General features: G+C 43.0%; 2 protein-coding genes across 4 annotated transcripts in view; both read right to left on the bottom strand.

Annotated features, from left to right (window-relative positions):
* RSBN1L (round spermatid basic protein 1 like) overlaps positions 1-2,140 on the bottom strand; it is a 46,631-nt gene extending 44,491 nt beyond the window's left edge. For all 3 annotated transcript variants that reach the window (XM_064702919.1, XM_064702922.1, XM_064702923.1), the window contains exon 1: positions 1,534-2,140. In XM_064702919.1, coding sequence (XP_064558989.1) covers positions 1,534-2,128 — 595 coding nt within the window. In that variant the 5' untranslated portion in view covers positions 2,129-2,140. The remainder of the gene's footprint in view (positions 1-1,533) is intronic.
* An 11,568-nt stretch (positions 2,141-13,708) lies between these two features.
* Positions 13,709-17,157, bottom strand: part of PTPN12 (protein tyrosine phosphatase non-receptor type 12) — a 69,310-nt gene continuing 65,861 nt past the window's right edge. Inside the window, exons 16-18 of the mRNA XM_064702918.1 lie at positions 16,242-16,272; positions 15,620-15,736; positions 13,709-15,016 (exon numbers count right to left, since the gene is read on the bottom strand). Coding sequence (XP_064558988.1) covers positions 14,955-15,016; positions 15,620-15,736; positions 16,242-16,272 — 210 coding nt within the window. The 3' untranslated portion in view covers positions 13,709-14,954. The remainder of the gene's footprint in view (positions 15,017-15,619; positions 15,737-16,241; positions 16,273-17,157) is intronic.

Here is a 17,157-nt window from a genome sequence, read left to right as displayed (position 1 = left end):
TGTGAATATAAGCTCTGAGAAAAGTATCTTTTCCAGATACAAGGTGCAGAATCTCTTTAAAGACAAATCACATAAATTATTCAGTTACCACTATCAGTGTCAATTTCTTTAAGCAATGTGAAAGAATATTTCATCCTGTTATGGCAATATGGTTCTAAGATTTACTAACATGACTCTTCAACACTGGTAGGACACTACAGCAATCAGAGCAAATACGGTTATTAATTACACAACTTTGCAAGAAGGATTTGGATGAGTTTCTCAGCAGCTATCCTTGAAGACAAAATGACTTCACCAACATCAAACAGGTAATGAGCATCATTTCTAAAGACTTTTTCCCCAGACACCTTTTGGACAGGAATAAAGGGGGGGAAAGCCCTAAAATGGAACACTTGAAAGCACTGAAATTACATACTTAAAACCCACTTGGACACCACCAATCAAGATCCAAGTAAATAAAAAAAACCCTCTCAGAGGTAAGTGAATCACAGACTAAGATATTCATGGAAATTAGTGAAAAAATGAAGTAAGGTAGCCCAGACAACCTAATCAGTAGACAAAAAGGCATATTGATATTTCTCTACAAGCTTGGCTGATCCTTTAATTACAGGTATAGGCCACAATCAAAGTAACCTAAATCTACACAACAGCTGTCATTTATCTTTCCTTTAAAATAAAAGAAAATTGATTAAACTAAGTAATGGAGTGTACATTTCAAATTTCTCATATTTCGATGTAAATATAAAAGCATCAACATCTGGTTTAAGGTCACTGGAGACTGGGAAAGGACACACTAGAAATAAAAGCATGTATTCTTGTACTGTCATCATATACTCATGTATTGTCTTGTAGTTCCCAAGATTTACTGTTGATCACAGCAGGAACCCAAGCAAGACTCTTGCCTGACATCTTGTCCTACCTCGTATGGCCATTTCTGTCCAGCACCACTAATGAACTAACCCAGCATCCCCCCCTTATCCTGAAGGCCTCGAGCATTCCTTGGGAGATGCGATTCTCATAAAATAAAGAAAGCCTGGAGCAGCAACTACATGAGATTTCAAAAGTCTAAGTATCTAAATTTTAACTGCATTTTAACTAGTACTCAATGACTTAGCCTCTAAAAAATTAACAGCCTAAGAGACGAGACGATTTACGATTTAATTTTTAAATTACGGCGATTTTTTGCAACACGTTCTCGGTTTTTCCCCAATTCAGTTTTGTTCGCGCATTTCTAATAAATTACTCGGCATCCTCATTTCCCTAATAGGTAAGAAAACCTAAGGCCTCTGGCAGCTTCTGGCTGACGCCATCGCTAATTCCACACCCCCTTTTTTGACAGGATTGACGGCGGACCGAGCCGCCGCTGCCTTCCCCACGAGCCCACACAAGGCCAGCGATGTGTGAGCGGCTCCGGCGCTGCCCGCAGCCCCCGGGCCAGGCCGGGGCCGCCTCCCGCCGCCGCCGGGCAGCTCCAGCGAGGCCCCGCGCCCGCTGCCCCTTCCAGCCCTCCCTGCCCGCCGCCCCGCCGCTCACCTTTGGGGAACAGCAGCTTCACCTCCCCGTTCTCCTCCCGGCTCAGGGCCCCGCCGCCATCTCCCGCCGCCGCCACAACGGGCAGCGCCCCGTGCTTCCTTCTCTCCTTGTCCCGCTTCTCCTTGGGTCTCTTGGGCTTGGCGCTGCCGCCGCTGCCGCCGCCTCCCGCCTCGGCCGCCAGCGCCAGGCGGTGCCGGTGGTGGCGGTGCTGGTGCTGCGGGTGGGACGAGGAGGGGGAGGCGGACGGCGGCAGCAGCACCGCGGGCGGCAGCAGCTTCCGGGACAGCGGGGAAGGGAACGCAAAGCCCCCCGCGCCCGCCGAGGGGCCCGAGGGCAGCGCGGCGAAGCCCCATGGCCCGGGGCCGCTGTAGCTGGGCACGACCGCGGGCAGCGGCTGCTTGGCGCTCCCGCCACCGCCGCCCCCTTCACCGTTGACGCGCTTAGCGCCCTTCAAGCTCCGCTCCTCGGCTCCCTTCACCTTCTTGGCGGCCGGCTGGGATCCGCGGGAACCTTTCGCATCCGGGGCCGTCCTGGCGCCGAGCAGCTCCTGCTCGGGGGGCGCCGCGCCACGACCCGGACTGGGCGGCTCCGCCATCTTGGGCTCCGGCGTCTATTTACTCTCGGCTCGCCCCAACCGATAGCGCCGGGGGCGGGGCAGTGCCACGGCCTCGCCCAATGGGCCGGGGTGGCGCCGGACAGACAGCGAGAGCGGCCAATCGCAGGGCGGGGAGAGGGGGCGGGCTCTCAGGGGATTGGGGGCGGTGGCTCGGCTGAGTGCGCAGGGCGCGCGGGGGCGGCGTGAGGGGAGCGCGGCGGGGACCGGGGCAGGGAGAGGCGGCGCGCCTGGGGAAGGCGCTTGCTTGAGAATAAGGAAGGTTCGGACCCCGGCGCATCCCGGGGGTTTGGTTAACGCCTCAGGTTTGGGGCTTCTCTGCTATGGGAGCGGCTGTTGGGATCCTCGCGGCCCCGTAGCCCGCGGGCTGTTGCTGGGAAGGGCGTGTGTTCGGGAAGGTCTGGACTAGTGCCGTTCCCGGTGGATGTACCCCGGGAGGCGATGAACCTGTCCCTCGGGATGGTCCGGGGCGGGGGGATTGTTCGTTCTGTGCTCTCCCAACCCGAGTTCTCCACGCTCTCTCGCATGCTTGAAGGGACTCAGGTGAAGCTTGGAAGCTCCGGAGGGCCTGAGGGGAGGAAGGCAGAGGCTGCCGAGCTCGGCGGCTCTGCGAGTGCCGGTGCCTGCCCGCCGGGACAGTCGGGTGTCTGGCACCAGGGGATCACTGACCGCCGCGCCTCAGGCAAGGGGTTTGAGCTCAGTGTCCCAAACAGGAGCCCCCACTCGTCCCTTTGGCCACTAAAACTGCCATAGCCGCGGTTCAGGAGCAGACTGAAATTCCGCCAGGTTCTGGTGCCAACGGGAAGCATCGTGGAAGCGCATGGAAGTTTCTTTGGAGTGTTGGCACTGCCGGGCTCCTGCCCAGGTCAGTGACACCTCAGGTCTCCTGGTTGCCGCGGGGAGAACGGAGTCGCTGCCACATTAAACCGAACCTGGCAGATGGCAGCCAGATGAAATTGCTCTGAGAAGTTCCGTACATGACGTATCAGCAGACATACAAGGTTTTAAGTTTCGATTTTTTTGCTCCACAAAGCATTTTCATTTGAGCTGCCACTGAGGGCCTCAGAATAAGCTCCTAGGACTTGGGCTGTCTCCTCCTTTGTTTCTTTTGAAACTGTAAACCAGGTTGAATGCAATTCAGTGTTCATCTCAACAGCAGCAAAGAATAGATTTCCTATATCCAGACAACTCTGCCTTTCCTCAGATGTTTCAAGCTCCACTACTGTAAGAGTGTATCCTCAAACTGTACCTCTGAGCTTGAAGGGGAAAATGGCACGTGTGTCAAAGGAATTGTCAACTCACATCCAAGCCCGGACTGAAATCAAGGTACAAATCTACCCATGTGTACATAGGCTGGTAAACTAGAGTGGGCCTATGTGTGAAGGTCATCCTCAGTTCCCCTCAGAAATGTTTATTTGTGTCAGTGGGTGAGAAAAACCTGTGCATTTTAATGGGCATCTTTTTCAGGTTAAGGGAAGGTGACCCATCCACCTAAGTCCAAATCAGTGTTTTTGTCTCAGCTGATGTTAGAGATGCCACAATATGCACACAAAGCCATTGGTATCCCTACAAACCAGTCCCTAATGGAAACTGGATTCTGGTGACTCTACAGTGAGAATTTGAGGCGCCTCATGGCACTGTCTCAACTTCACAGGCTTTGCAACCAAGTTGATCTTCTATGCCAGTATTGATCCCAAGTCAACAGTATATTAACTCATGCAAAGTTCAGATAAGTCACAATCATATTTTCACCTCTCACTTTTAGGGGCTTTCAGTATCACAAGAGCAGCATTTCTTTGTTCCTTAACTACAGTAAACCCATGGTTTTGGTTCAAGGAGCTTGACCAAACTTCTATGAAAGAGTACATCACTTTTGTCCATGCAGCAGACTTAGCAAGACCTGTTAGGCTAATGAGTGGATAGCTGTATAAATAGCTGAATATCTTGATATGTGCACTTACATCAATGTTAATAATTAAGGCAGTTCATATTTCTGACTTTCATATTAGACATGCTTGGGTATCTTAAAAATGCATTGAATTATAATGCAACCCAGCAATATGAAAATAGATACAAAGATAAAACTGGTGGAAGAACTCATAGCCCAACACTTGATTTAAAACTGACAAATAAACTTATAAATGTGCAGCAACCTTTAACAGCTGACAATATGCTACTAAACTCAGGTCAGGCTGAAGTTGTTTCCTGTGCTTTCTGAAGTAGCATATTGAGCTTGTAAGCATGAGCCAAGTTTTTATTAGTGAATTCTTTATAAAATTCAGCTGGAGCAAGATGACAGAGTACCTATTACATGTAATTGTTGCTTGTTGGAAAGCAGTGTGACTAATGTTTGGAGGTTTGCTGCTGCTATCTCATACCCATTTGTCAGCAGAGGAAATTGCAGGGTGCATGAAATTCAGAAGCCAGCTCTGTTTCAGCTCCCACAATCTGCTGCTGGATGGGCATTAGAGGGAGGGGTGTTGTCCCTGTCACTTGTTTTGTCACCAATCACACAGATGAATTAAAGTGTTCCACCATACCTATGGTGAGCACACATTCCAAAGCATTAAAACTGAATTTCAGGATGTCTTCCTTACTACCTGTTTTTACTTTAATTAAACTTCTGGCTGCTGGTGCACATATCCCAGGCAGATGCTCCTGAATGAGACAGACAAGATGAGAAACACCAAAACTGCTTCAGAAAAAAAGAGTCTCTTTAACAAAAAGGGGGTAAATAGAAGCTGTATAGCTTGTGTAAAATACAGAATCAGAAAATTGTTCTGATGTTAATTGAAAAGAGTGAAATATGTATGAAGTGATACAGTCTTGAGAAACACTGCCAAAACAGTGCCCCAAACCCAGCTGCTGCACAGAAACACAGCAGTGTCTCGTGTCACAAGTGCAGTCCCACAGACAGAGCAGTGTGAACTGGAGTCTGTGTGGGGATCAGTGCTTGGGGTGTTGGCAGCACCCCACACACAGAGACCTGAGAGCCCATCTCTTCCAGCAGAAGCCTTGAAACTGACTGTAGAAATTATAGAAATGTCCTTTTGTCTATAGTTTTATGTGCACTTAGGGAAATCCATGAAGACTTTCTAGACCATGGAGACCAAAATGAGGCAAAACCATGACAGCAAAAATGTCAGACACAAAGCAGTCCAGTATCCAACATGCATTAATAATAAGCTTCCCATGTTATTAGCCTGCTTATTGCAAGTGCTTTGCCATTTAAATTAGGATAATTATGAAATGCTGATATAAATGGTTATTAATCAAAGCATTTCTTTAAACAAATTAGTGTATATGCTCACCTAAACTTAGAATCATTTCAGACATCCTGTATAAAATAAAAAGCTGAATGTAAATGCTGTACACAGGTTGAGTTACAGTGTTTTGGCTTTGTAATCTTAGCTATCTACCAAAGTGATGCTTTGTAGTCTTACTCAAGTCTCCAAAGAGAAAAACTGCTTTCAGAAATGTTATTTAATCTTTTTATAATTCCAACACTTTTCTCTCCATGTGCTTACTTCCTTGGTTTGGCATCTGCTCAGTTCTTAAGTCAAGCATGGAAATAATTGTGCCAAGTGTAAATTGAAAACATTTGATAACACTTAGATGTCCTTATACTGCTTTTTGTCTGCAAAATTAGCTAACTGTAATTTTTAATGTTATTCATTTTTCCTTCAAACTCATTGAAAGTCAGTTAATTCATCTCTGGAAATGGAGGTGAAAACCAGCCTTATGTGCACAGAACTGTACTGACAAAGGTGATCCCATCGTGTAAGAGTGCGATTTATTTTAGAGAGCTTCAGTGTCCATAGTCAGGGTTTTCAGAACAAGCAGTGACATCCAAATACTTCTGCAATTACCACCCAAACAATTGAACTGAATGAGCCCCTGGGGACTAACTTGGCTCCTAACTGGGAGCTGCTGACAGCATGGCAAGCCTTGCTGCAGGGGGATAGGAGCTGCCCCCTCCTGCCCTGGTCCTTGCCAAGGGAGTGTCCCCACGCCTGAGCAATGGGAATGTGCAGCCCAGTTTGATCACAGCAGTAACCAAGGCAGCCTTGGTTATCCCCAAAAGCCTTTTTCCCCTCAGGAGCAGCAGATGTCCCTGCTGACTGCTCAGGGGAGGTGGGTTAGACATTTGGCAGCGTGGCAGAGCAGTGACTGGGGACACGCATGGTTTTTATTACACTGTTCTTCTGCCAACATTTTACAGAATCCATCAAAACCACAAAAAGGAGTTTACACTTCAGGGAGGACCTACAGTACTTGTTTCTTGTTTAATGTTTTTTCAAACAGCTACAGACTACTGCTGTAACAGCTCTTTAGTCTTTAGAACTGCTTTTCTCACTTGTGTTTAACATGTGAAACATCCCAGCTCCAATATTTCTTTTTGGAAGTGTAGTAACAATCACAACAATGGAGCAAACTGGAAGGTCTTGATATGCACAATTTTAAATTATATCTGCTTGCAGTTGAAAAGGTAATTTGCTTAGCTCTTGTCTTCATAGATTCTTGACTATTTGAAAGATCTCTAGAATTTTTCAGTACAAAAGATACATCATTACTAAAATCAGTGTGAAAGCAAGAGGATGCAAGGCAAGCAAAACTGTATTTCCTTACATATGGAGGAGATGCTAACCTCCATTATTATTCCTTAACAAGCAGTTCTATAAGGCATGCTTACCTCTTACTGTTGCCAAAGAGTTCAAATCAATGAACTGAAATCTGTATGGATTTCCTGGTGGCTTTTTTTTTTCCCTATCCCTAAAGGCTTATGGAATGATAAACAGATCAAAGAATGGTCATGGAATGGTTGGGTTGGAAAGGCCCTTAAAGAAAAGGAAAGGACCTGGAAAGGACCTCATCTCATTCCACCCCCCTCTGCCATGTTCTCACTAGAGCAGGTGGCTCAGAGTCCCATCCAGCCTGGCCTTCATTTGGAGTCCATTTAGTTCTAGAACATTCAGGTCTTGTGCCTCAGGTACAGACACTTATTTGCAAAGCAGCAGTTTCTATTTGTAAGTGTACATATAAAAAGCAAACAAACAGCTAGTTATGTGTAGCAGCTAATCTTTCACTGCTCACTTCAGCTTCTTGCTCACATAAACATCTTCATGGAAAACTCCACAATAAAGAGCTTTCTGTCTATTCACAACTCTCACTCCACAGTGGAGGCAGCAGCTCTTCAGATCAGTAGCCACAGTGATTCTGGGAAACAGTTTAAGACAAACTGTTGAAAGTAAAAATGCATTTGCCATAATCTCCTTAGATTTTCTCTGATGTACCAATGGAACTGGAAGATAATTGCACCTGAAAGTTCCAGACCATGGCATTAGGAAAGCATCTCACAGTATGAAGTCACCCAAAAATGTTTAAATATTTGTACTGGATGGCAGTTAGGTTCTTTGGGATTCACTCAGGATAGATGGAATAACTTCACTGTAAATCACTATCAGCCTCAGATCACAGTCTTGAAATGGGAGATGAGCAGGCTCCTCCCAGGCTGCTCATGTGAAATCACACTTGTACCTTGTTACTTGTACAGTCTTGCCCTGGCTTAGAGGCAGGAATGCTGAGCCCCACTTCCAGCAAGTGTGCAGGACAGATTTGTCACCTGACCACAGACTCTGGCCCAGAGGCTGCTCCAAGTCAGCTCCCTCCTGCTGGTTCCTTCTGATGCTCAGTTAATGGGAAGAGAGAGGAAGAAGCAGATGGAAAAAGTCTTCATACATTCTCAATCACTGAAAGAAGAGACACTGAAAAGTGCTTGCTTGATATATCTACAAAACATCATTAAGATAAAAATTGTAATAACAACTCCAGCCAGCCTGCTGAGTTGTGTAACTGAAGTGTGCAGCCAATTTCCAAGCAGTGACCTACCCTGGTGCCCTCTTTCTGGACCTTACTGTTACACATACTCTGGTCTCTAGCAAAGTGAGGATGTGTCTCATGGTTTAAAATATAAGTTAGGTGTGTGATGTGGTCTGTAAGAGCACCTATCCATTTTCTGAGTTATGGGGAGTCCCAAGAGCATATCCCATGTTGCAGAAGTGGTGAGGAGAGGAACCCTGAGAGCCGAAACACAAACATTGGGTTTAGTGACAAAGGCTGCTCCCTCCCAGAACACCTCCCTGCGATGTGGGGACTGCAGACAGACCCAAGAGCAGAGCTGTCCCTTGGAGCCAGAGCCCTCCTTCAGACAGGGCTGAGTCACTCTTGGGCACTGTCATGCAGATCTCTGAGAGCCCTTCTGGCTCCTGTAGCCATTCCAGCTCAGCACCCAGAGGAGGCTGGCAGCTGCCTCAGGTCCAAAGGAGGCCTGATGTATTTCATTTTTTTAATTGTAAGACTGGACACCCCCTTTCCTGTGAATCAGGGGGTCTGAGACCACCCTCCCTGTTGAGGAACAGCTGCCCAAATGAGGGTTCCCTTCTTCTAAATGAAACATGTGAAAGGCAGTAGTGGCAGAGAAGTAAATTCAGGAGAACTTTGACCACCACCCAGTATCCAAACTGTGAAGAACTAATTTATCTGTAGAAATATTTTGTAGGGTCTGAAAATTTATTTCCAAATAGGATATATTTAAGGGGAAAAAATACACTTGAGTGTTCTTTCAAGCATCAATGAACTGGTATGAATTTGCTGTCTGATGACACAGAAGGGGAAAGAGCTGCTCAGCAACGCTTTTCAGAGCTGTTAGGTGTCTCACCAGTCCTAATGTATAATACAAGTTCATTTATATTATAAAAAAGAATTACTTGCATTACTTCTTTCTTACCAGCAATTTACATGTCAAGAGGCAGACAAGGATGTATTCATTGCATGGCAATGGAATTACAGAGTGCCCTTGTTCAGGTAGCACCTTGAGCTCTCAAAATCCCTGACAAGAGATTGCTTTCTGAATTGAACCTTCTTCACACCTCCACCTTTCCCACCCACTCCAGGATGTTTCAAGGGTCAGTTTATCCTTATTAGGTTATTATCCTTCTCTTTCCCCCACCTTGGAGTGATCTTTGTCTGGGCCTGATCAGTCAAAATGCAAGAGGCTCATACTCAATTGCAGATTTGAGCAGAAACTCAAACACAACAATTTATGTAAAGAAGCGTCTTCCTGGTGCTGCATTCCTGTTACCCAACCACACCTCTGCCCTTCTGAGGAGCTTACAAAACAAGGAACCTGCTTAACAAGTTCACATCAGCCTTTTATTACTCACAGGCAAAGACAGTTTCCCCCTTGTACTTGCTACAATTCAGTTCTTCTCACCTCCTGTCCTCTGGCATTATGTGCTCCTTGCTCTTCCAAATCTGCCAAATTCACTTTTTACCTCACACCAAGCAGAGACCATTCTTTGGATCACTTTATCCAGGCAACTCGCTTCACTCCTGAAGTGCTCACTCCCCACGAATCTCATGACCTGAGTTATGAGTAATTTTTTAATTAACTTTTATAAAATCCAGTGTACAAGTGCTTTTTTCAGAAAAGCCTGATGGTATAGGCCACTCACATCCATGGGAAAGGTAACCTTAGATTCCCTACTGGAGTTCACAGGGATGGCTATTGTAGCTTTTGATTCTCTCTAATCAAACAGATCAGAAGCTACATCACTATTTTTTAACAAAACTGCCAGCCTTTCACTGGTGGGTTCTGTGACCAGATACCATAGTAACATGTGGAATTAGAATGTACCAGGCCCAGCCTTCCTTCACTCACAGCAAATAGTGTTCAGTGCAGGCAAGACTGAAACCCTGAGAAGTGCACTGGGCAGGGCTGATGAAATGTGTAATTGATGTTACAAAGTTAAATATTCACCATAAAGCATATACATCTTGGAGATGCAGCAAATAAAAGAACAGCTACAGCCAATGGACACCAGAGCTGGCATGTTTCCTCACAAGGTTTGTTTCTTCTTCCTGCCAGCTTCTCCAGGCTCACTTGAACAATGAATATACCATTTAAAGTGAAAACAGCAAGAAAGCAAATAAAAATTTGAACAAATGTAGCAAAAGACTTGAAAACACTCTGATTATGAATGTGATAGGGTTTCTTGGTCCATTTAACATTAGGGCAGAGATGTAATAGGTGGAATATATACTGGGATGGAGCCACACACCAGGTGTCTTCTGGTGAAGAGTAGAGTTGAGCAAGCAGAAAAGCTCAGCAGTCTTTGATACTCCATGTTTGAAAAACGGGATCATCTTTGATCCAAGTCTGGCTCTTCTTTTGACTTGACAGTCAAGCTCTCTGCAAGGTTGTGGCACTACCTACCCAAGAGATCAATTTTTTTACCTGCCTGTGATCTTTTATATTAAGGACTGTAACTCTGTGGATGAAAGTAGGAATTATAGATGTGAAAGACAAGTTCCACCTCACCAGCTGCAATCTGTGGAGCTCGGTCACAGTGGGGCAGAGCTAACCCCTGTCCCTACGAGTGCCCCAGAGCTGCAAACACAACACACAACCCATGGATCAATACCTGCATTGAGCTCACCACGGCTGTTCACATGCACAGGGGATGTCACTTTGCAGGATTTGAGCCAAAATGCAAAACTGATTTCTTACCTTGGCTTCACCACGGTGCTTGATGCAGACAAAATACAATTTCAGAAGCAAAAGTGAAGTTTTTGAAGAAATCAACTGTTACAGCAACTACAACTCAATAGATTGAAACAGCAAATAACATTTTATTTACTCACTGCTTTAAGGCTGCAAATTCTAAGCTTTTGCCATGTGGTCTTAGAAGTGATGAAGTGAAACATTTGGTACAGATCTTGAGGATATGACAGCATTGCAGCCAAGAAAACAGTTATTTTCTAGTTCTGTTTGACCCAACACTTGACAAACCTGTGTTTTGGTTAAGTACGTGCATGGAAATGGTTGGGAAAGTCACATCAGAGAGCCTGGGCTCTTACTGGATTTAATTAAGCCTGTTACTAAGCACTTCACAGCCTTGCTGCTTTAAAGGCTTTGGACACTGCAGGGCTCCAGAGCAGTCAGTGTGCTGTGCTGGCTGCCCCCAGCTATGCTCAGTCCTGGGTTCATGTGTTCCATGCATTTAGCCTTGCTCTTCAGCCCACACAGGACAACCTCCTTTAGGAGCTGTTTCAGCTTCTCAAGAGCTGAAGAGCATTTTGAGCTTGTGAGAAAGGCAGTGCTTTGGCAGTGGGCTGTAGGAATTGTGACTTGTTTGTCTATACTGCAGAGATGTTACTACTCCCTCAAGCCTTGAAAATATTCTCAAAGCCTGATTTGTGTGCCATTGTATCTGGTTGTTCAGTTCCATTGTCTGAAGTCCTTAATTTCTTGTTCCTCCTCAAAATTCCCTTTTGAAGGTGACAGTCATTGTTTTGAAGGTGACATTCATTTCTTTCTTTCCTCAGTCCAAGCCTCTCTTGCTAGGTTCCCTTTCTCTGCCTGCAGCATGTCAGGGTTGTGCTGCAGGCACGAGCTTTGTGTTTGGGTGCTTCCCAGCAGTCTGACCTGCAGCTCCAAGCAACTGCTCCAGCACACAGGGTTATCCCACTGCCCACTCACTGCAGTGCCCTTGATCTCACTCATTCTTTTAGAGATTTATCTCCAAAGAAACCCAATCCAAGATTCCAATATACAAAAACCCAGAGGCAATTCCTCGAGATTTTAGTTGTTCTGCCCAGTTCCCAAGTTAGAAACTTCTTTTAAGGAAAATTACATGTAAACACAGCAGGTTTTCCTAGCAGATAAGAAACAAAAATGCTGGTGTAATGCTCTAGTTACTACCAAAATAGAATGTTACCTGTCAAATCAATGCACAACCTTAAATATGCTGAGTAACAGAGATAAGCAATGGTATTAGTAGAGGTCAGCTTTCTTCTGAGCCTTGCGAATTCACATTTCTAAAACACAGAGAACTCATTCTTTTCATGTGATAATTCACTGCATGATTTAATTAAATATGAATATCTTTAGAAAAAATTAATAAATTATATATTAGAAAAATACTGAAGGACAAACAAGCCAATGCAGCAGTTATTAATAAAAATAGCTGGGTTGAGTAACATTACTGCTTCTTGCTACAGTGATTAAGTCCATGCCTGAAAAGCTGCACTTCTGAGATGAAAGTTGCAGATTGCTTTCAGAAAAAGGAACATGTAAGACTGGAACTAAACAGGATTGATTTCAATATATGCACAAAATTCCTTTAGTGATAACATGCAAGCCAATGTCATGCTTAAACCCTTTTAGACTCCATTTCAAACAAACCACAAGTGAAGATCTAGGGTTTTTTGATGAAGCTGTTAAGACGATAATATTTCAAAGTTATGATGTGAAACTCCTGAGAGTGAAGCATCCAGAGCTGCAGTTATCTCTGCACCACCCCCAACAGCAGATACACAAAGTAATGACATTGGGCAGGTTTCACCTTGCTCTTCAAACCGCCAGCTTTTCTGAAATACAATAGGTGAAAATGTAAAACTCAAAGCAGGGAACAGCAAGTTGTGAATCAGCTCTGTCAAAAGAAACAGAAATCCATACTGGACAATTGCAGTTTTTAGCAAAGGCTACAACCTTTCTCTGAGGTTTCTTCTGTGACAAACAGCCTGGAATATGATCCACATCTGTGCAAAACAAAGAGGGGGGAAAAAAAGATGAACCTGGATGTCCTTTAATTAAACATAACAAGATGACCTATACGTAGTGCACAGATTTGGGACAGCCTTTGCTGTTAAGTGAAATTCATCTGTGAAAACCAGAAAATCTACTACCTGCACAGATTTGTGTTTTATTGGTGGACAAATATGGAAGGGATCCTTGAAAAGTACATTCAGAACATATTTGGAAATTTTCTTATTTAACTTTTTTCCCCGAATGTTCCAATGATTTGGTGCTGACAGCCCATCTTGCCTTACAAATCCACAGGAGCTCTGTAAGAGTGAAAGTCTGAGCTAATCACCTGCAACATGAGGGGAGGAAAACAAAGTTCAGGCCAGCCTTATTCTGCCAACTGCTGAACATTCCAGCTGTCTGAGCTGTTTACGAGTCAGGAATATAGTTGATATAGATTATCCCAGGTGGCACATATCATTGAATTATTTATTTTTAAATGAGTAACTGCAAAACTACATCCACAGGAAGTATTTATAGTGCACACAGTTCTTTGAAAGAGCTCCCCAGCTTGGCAGTCTGTCACATGCACAAAGCACATGGTGATTAAATGCAGAGTCAGAGTCAGTAATTGCCAGTTCCATCCCTTCAGGGTTACAACAGAGCTGCTATCAGGCATTTGCTCTCTACTAGCAGAGACACTCAAGGTACAAGCAGCACATCAGACAATGTTCCCAGCTCAAGTTCAGATAGCTTCACTACCCAAAATGAACATTTTCTTCTAAACATTCTTCTTTGCTTCTCTGGCATTCTTGCTAGCCAGAACTTTTAAAGTAGTTACTAAAAATAAGGTTCTGAGTGTCAGTGTTCTGTTCAAGTATGAGATCTGTAAGCTAAGCCAGACTGCCATCCTTCACTGTGTTACACTTTGCTTTTGGACACAGTTTTCTTCCTAAGAGTAAAAACACCCAGAGTGAGATTTTTACGTTCTTTAATTTAAAGATTGTATTACAGAAAAGTTTATGTAAGGAATCCTTATAAGGATTAACTCTTGACATAATATATTGCCAAGATACAGTGTAGCTGCAAGGGCTCCAGGTGAACCTTCATATAAGTTGCTTTCTTACATACACAGTGGCTGAACAACAGAAATTGTATTCCCCATCTGCAAGAGAAGACAGTGGTATTGAACAGTCCTTTTAGCAGTGTGTTCTGGTTTTCCCAAATTAGAAACACGCCCTAGTAAAACTGTAAAATCCTACTACACAGGAAGGTGACAGAGATGAACTTCCGAAAGATTGCAACTGATGAAACACTAAAATGAAAACTAAGGAGTGTTGATTATGTAAAATGGTTTCTCTTTTACTGGCAGGTCAAATATACTAAGAAACGTACAAATCTTTTTGATAATCTAATTCCAGATGAACTCAAAACACTGAAGAAACATACACAGGCTAAGAGAATTCAATACTGTTCCAAGGCACTTACTGAATCTCCGTGACCAGATGAAAACCAGAACAAATCAGGTCTGACAATTAAACAGTATATAATATAAAAATAACCTTTTGCTTACAATTTACAAAATGCATTACAATCTTAATCTCTGCTAACCTGCAATTCTGGCTGTGTGTGTCCAGCAATTTTTGTAAAAAACCCCAGAAACTATTTTCTAAAACTTCAGGGCAAATAACTTACAAATAAGGTACACAAAAAATTTAGATCATGCAGAGATTTCTTACATCTTCTGTTAATATTTTATGATTGCAACTTTATCAAATTATATACTTACTTGCCCTGTACATATACAAAATAATGCATACATGGTAATCAAATGTTAGCAAAAAGTAGTCCATAAACACAATCTGTCCAAAGTATTACTATATTAACATATGTCTACAAGCAGCGTGTAACAGGGTTAAAAGACATTAAGGCAATAATACTTGAAGTTACAAAATAAATCATATGTAATACTTTCTCCTAAGTGTAGTAAGGCAGGTAGATGGCCCCAGCAAAAGGTTGTTGTAATACTGGAATCCACTGTTGTGAACCACGTGTCAGGCTTTGCGTGGGATGCACTGCAAGGATGTACCATTGATAGTTAGATCTACACTGCTCTGTGTTAGTCGCCCCCCAGGAAAGTGGAACTCTATTTCTCTAGCTCTCAGTGGCACTTGAGTTTTCCAGTATAATTTATTGATAGTATGTCCATTGCTTCTTGGATCATGTCCATTCTGAGGGTGGCTCTCTTGGTCCCCTGGGCTTTGCACAGCGGTTACCAAAACCTAAGGAAAGAAATGCATTTAATATTGCTGTCTGCTGGGACAGCACAGGCTCACAAAGGCTGGCAGCAGCCAGAAGAGCACTGAGACATGGCTTCAGCTCTTACAGAATAGATTGACTCTCAGGGCTAGAAAACAACCTTGTAATACAAGGAATTCTGAATGCACTCTGGCCATAGGAAATACAGATATGAAGAATTTGTATACCATTGTAGTTCAGTACTTAAACCTCACCAGAAAGTACTTTTCATTACATAAAACATTTATTATATTTTTCCCCTCCTTTTCTGCATACCTAAGCTGTTATCAGGTATTATTTCTGGAAGTTTTCAAAAATTTACAAAACTTTACAAAAATTATAACCCATTTGACAAATTCTATATTTTATACACTTAAAGTTTTTTTCAAAGTGTAACATTCTTTAATCATTTATTCTGGGGAAAACTTCTTCAGCACTGCTGAAGAGACTAGGCAGGTTTATTTGTCTGGGCTCTGCACCTCAATGAGTTGGAAGGTGGCAATAGTAGCAGCTATCCAAAACAGTACTGATAGTGAATCCCCTGTTTAAATCATCTAGTGATTATATTTTGAAAGAATTATAATTACCAATATCTGTTACTTCTGCAGGAAATTCTGAAATTTGACCTCTCGTGTCAGTGGAACCAGAGAAAGGAATCTGAGGTAAAATGTCAGTTGGTGTTTTGTTGCTTCGTTCAGGACGATCTAGAAAACACAGAGACCCCTCACTGTAACATCCACTCAGTCACCACTGTGGCAATGCCACTTGTCACTACACTCCAGAAAACAACTGGCAGCAAATATTATTTACAAAAATAAAGCTTTGAAAGACAATTTCTCATTTCTTAAAAGCAAAACTTGAAAATTGCTCATAAAGTAAATGTTCAGTGACAGCAACATATTCCTGCTTTCCATATCTGGATTATTATTTTGTATTAGTTTGTATGGATACTGAAATCCCACACAGCATCTATTTATAGCAAAAGCTCACAGTGCCATTTAATACATCAACATAAAGGCTTCAGTTCATGTTTTTTTCTAAACTAAAGGTGCATACACATCATAAGTAACAATATATTTAGTATAATACAAGTACATTGGACAATATATTTAGATACCTTCAAAGCAAACACCAAGTTCAGGCAAATTTTTGTTCAGTAGGAAAAATGTATTTTGGAAAAAAAAAATTAGAAAAGTTTCCACCACTTACCAGGTAGTACAGGTGAAGTTGTTTTCAAACCCTGTTAATGAGAGAGATATAAAATAATTACACAAACCACTTCCAGAAAACTAAAAGACAGAAATGTAAGATTATGAAAACACCACCAAAATCATTCATGGAAATACTAATTTACCTCTACATTTTTGACTTGTCTCAACACTGATAAAAATGCTATAGTAGTTAGTATGAGAATTTAGAATTAGAATCTTAGCATTTAATAAAAATTTGAAAATATGACACTGCAACTTATTTGCAAATTTAGGTAGATTGGTTCTCACACTACATTTACAGTCCCTGAAAATTCACATCTATCTTTTTTGTAATATTTTTAAGTGAGATATTGGGAGCACATGAAAAAGGGACAAATGTAAAAAAGGACATGTGCTTTTAAAAGTTTTGCCAGCTGTTCATGCAGGATGACTGTGAGCTGGATGAGAGAAAAGTGAAATCTGATGGGCAAAAGTGGTTTGTTTAAAATAAATATGGACATAAGGGAAAACCATTTTCAGGCAGCAAAACAGGTTGCCCATAAGAAGTGTCCATCCCTGGAGGTTCTCAAGACCCAGCTGGAAAAATCTCTGGTTAGCCTGGAGTGAGGCCCTGCAGAAGTTTAGATGAGAGTCTGCTGTTCCCTTCCAGTTTGAGTTGGCCTAAGATCTATTAAGGGCAGACAGCAAGCTCCCTAAAAGCAGCAGATTTACACTCTTAAGGCCATAGTTTAACATATATTTAGGAGTGCTCCTTTTAAAAACACTGCTGACCTTGGAAAAACAGATCATTTATTGGAAAGAAAACATACTCTTCACATCAATTCAGCAGCTCAGGCAGAGGAAAACCTGGCCAGCTGCAGATGACCAACAGCTGCAACTCCTCACAAGTATGGATTTCACTTTTAGTTGCAGCT

Source organism: Zonotrichia leucophrys, chromosome 1A (assembly GCF_028769735.1).
Source record: "Zonotrichia leucophrys gambelii isolate GWCS_2022_RI chromosome 1A, RI_Zleu_2.0, whole genome shotgun sequence".
NCBI lineage: Eukaryota > Metazoa > Chordata > Aves > Passeriformes > Passerellidae > Zonotrichia > Zonotrichia leucophrys.
Note: the sequence above shows the minus strand (reverse complement) of the source record. Positions and strands in the feature narration are given on the sequence as shown.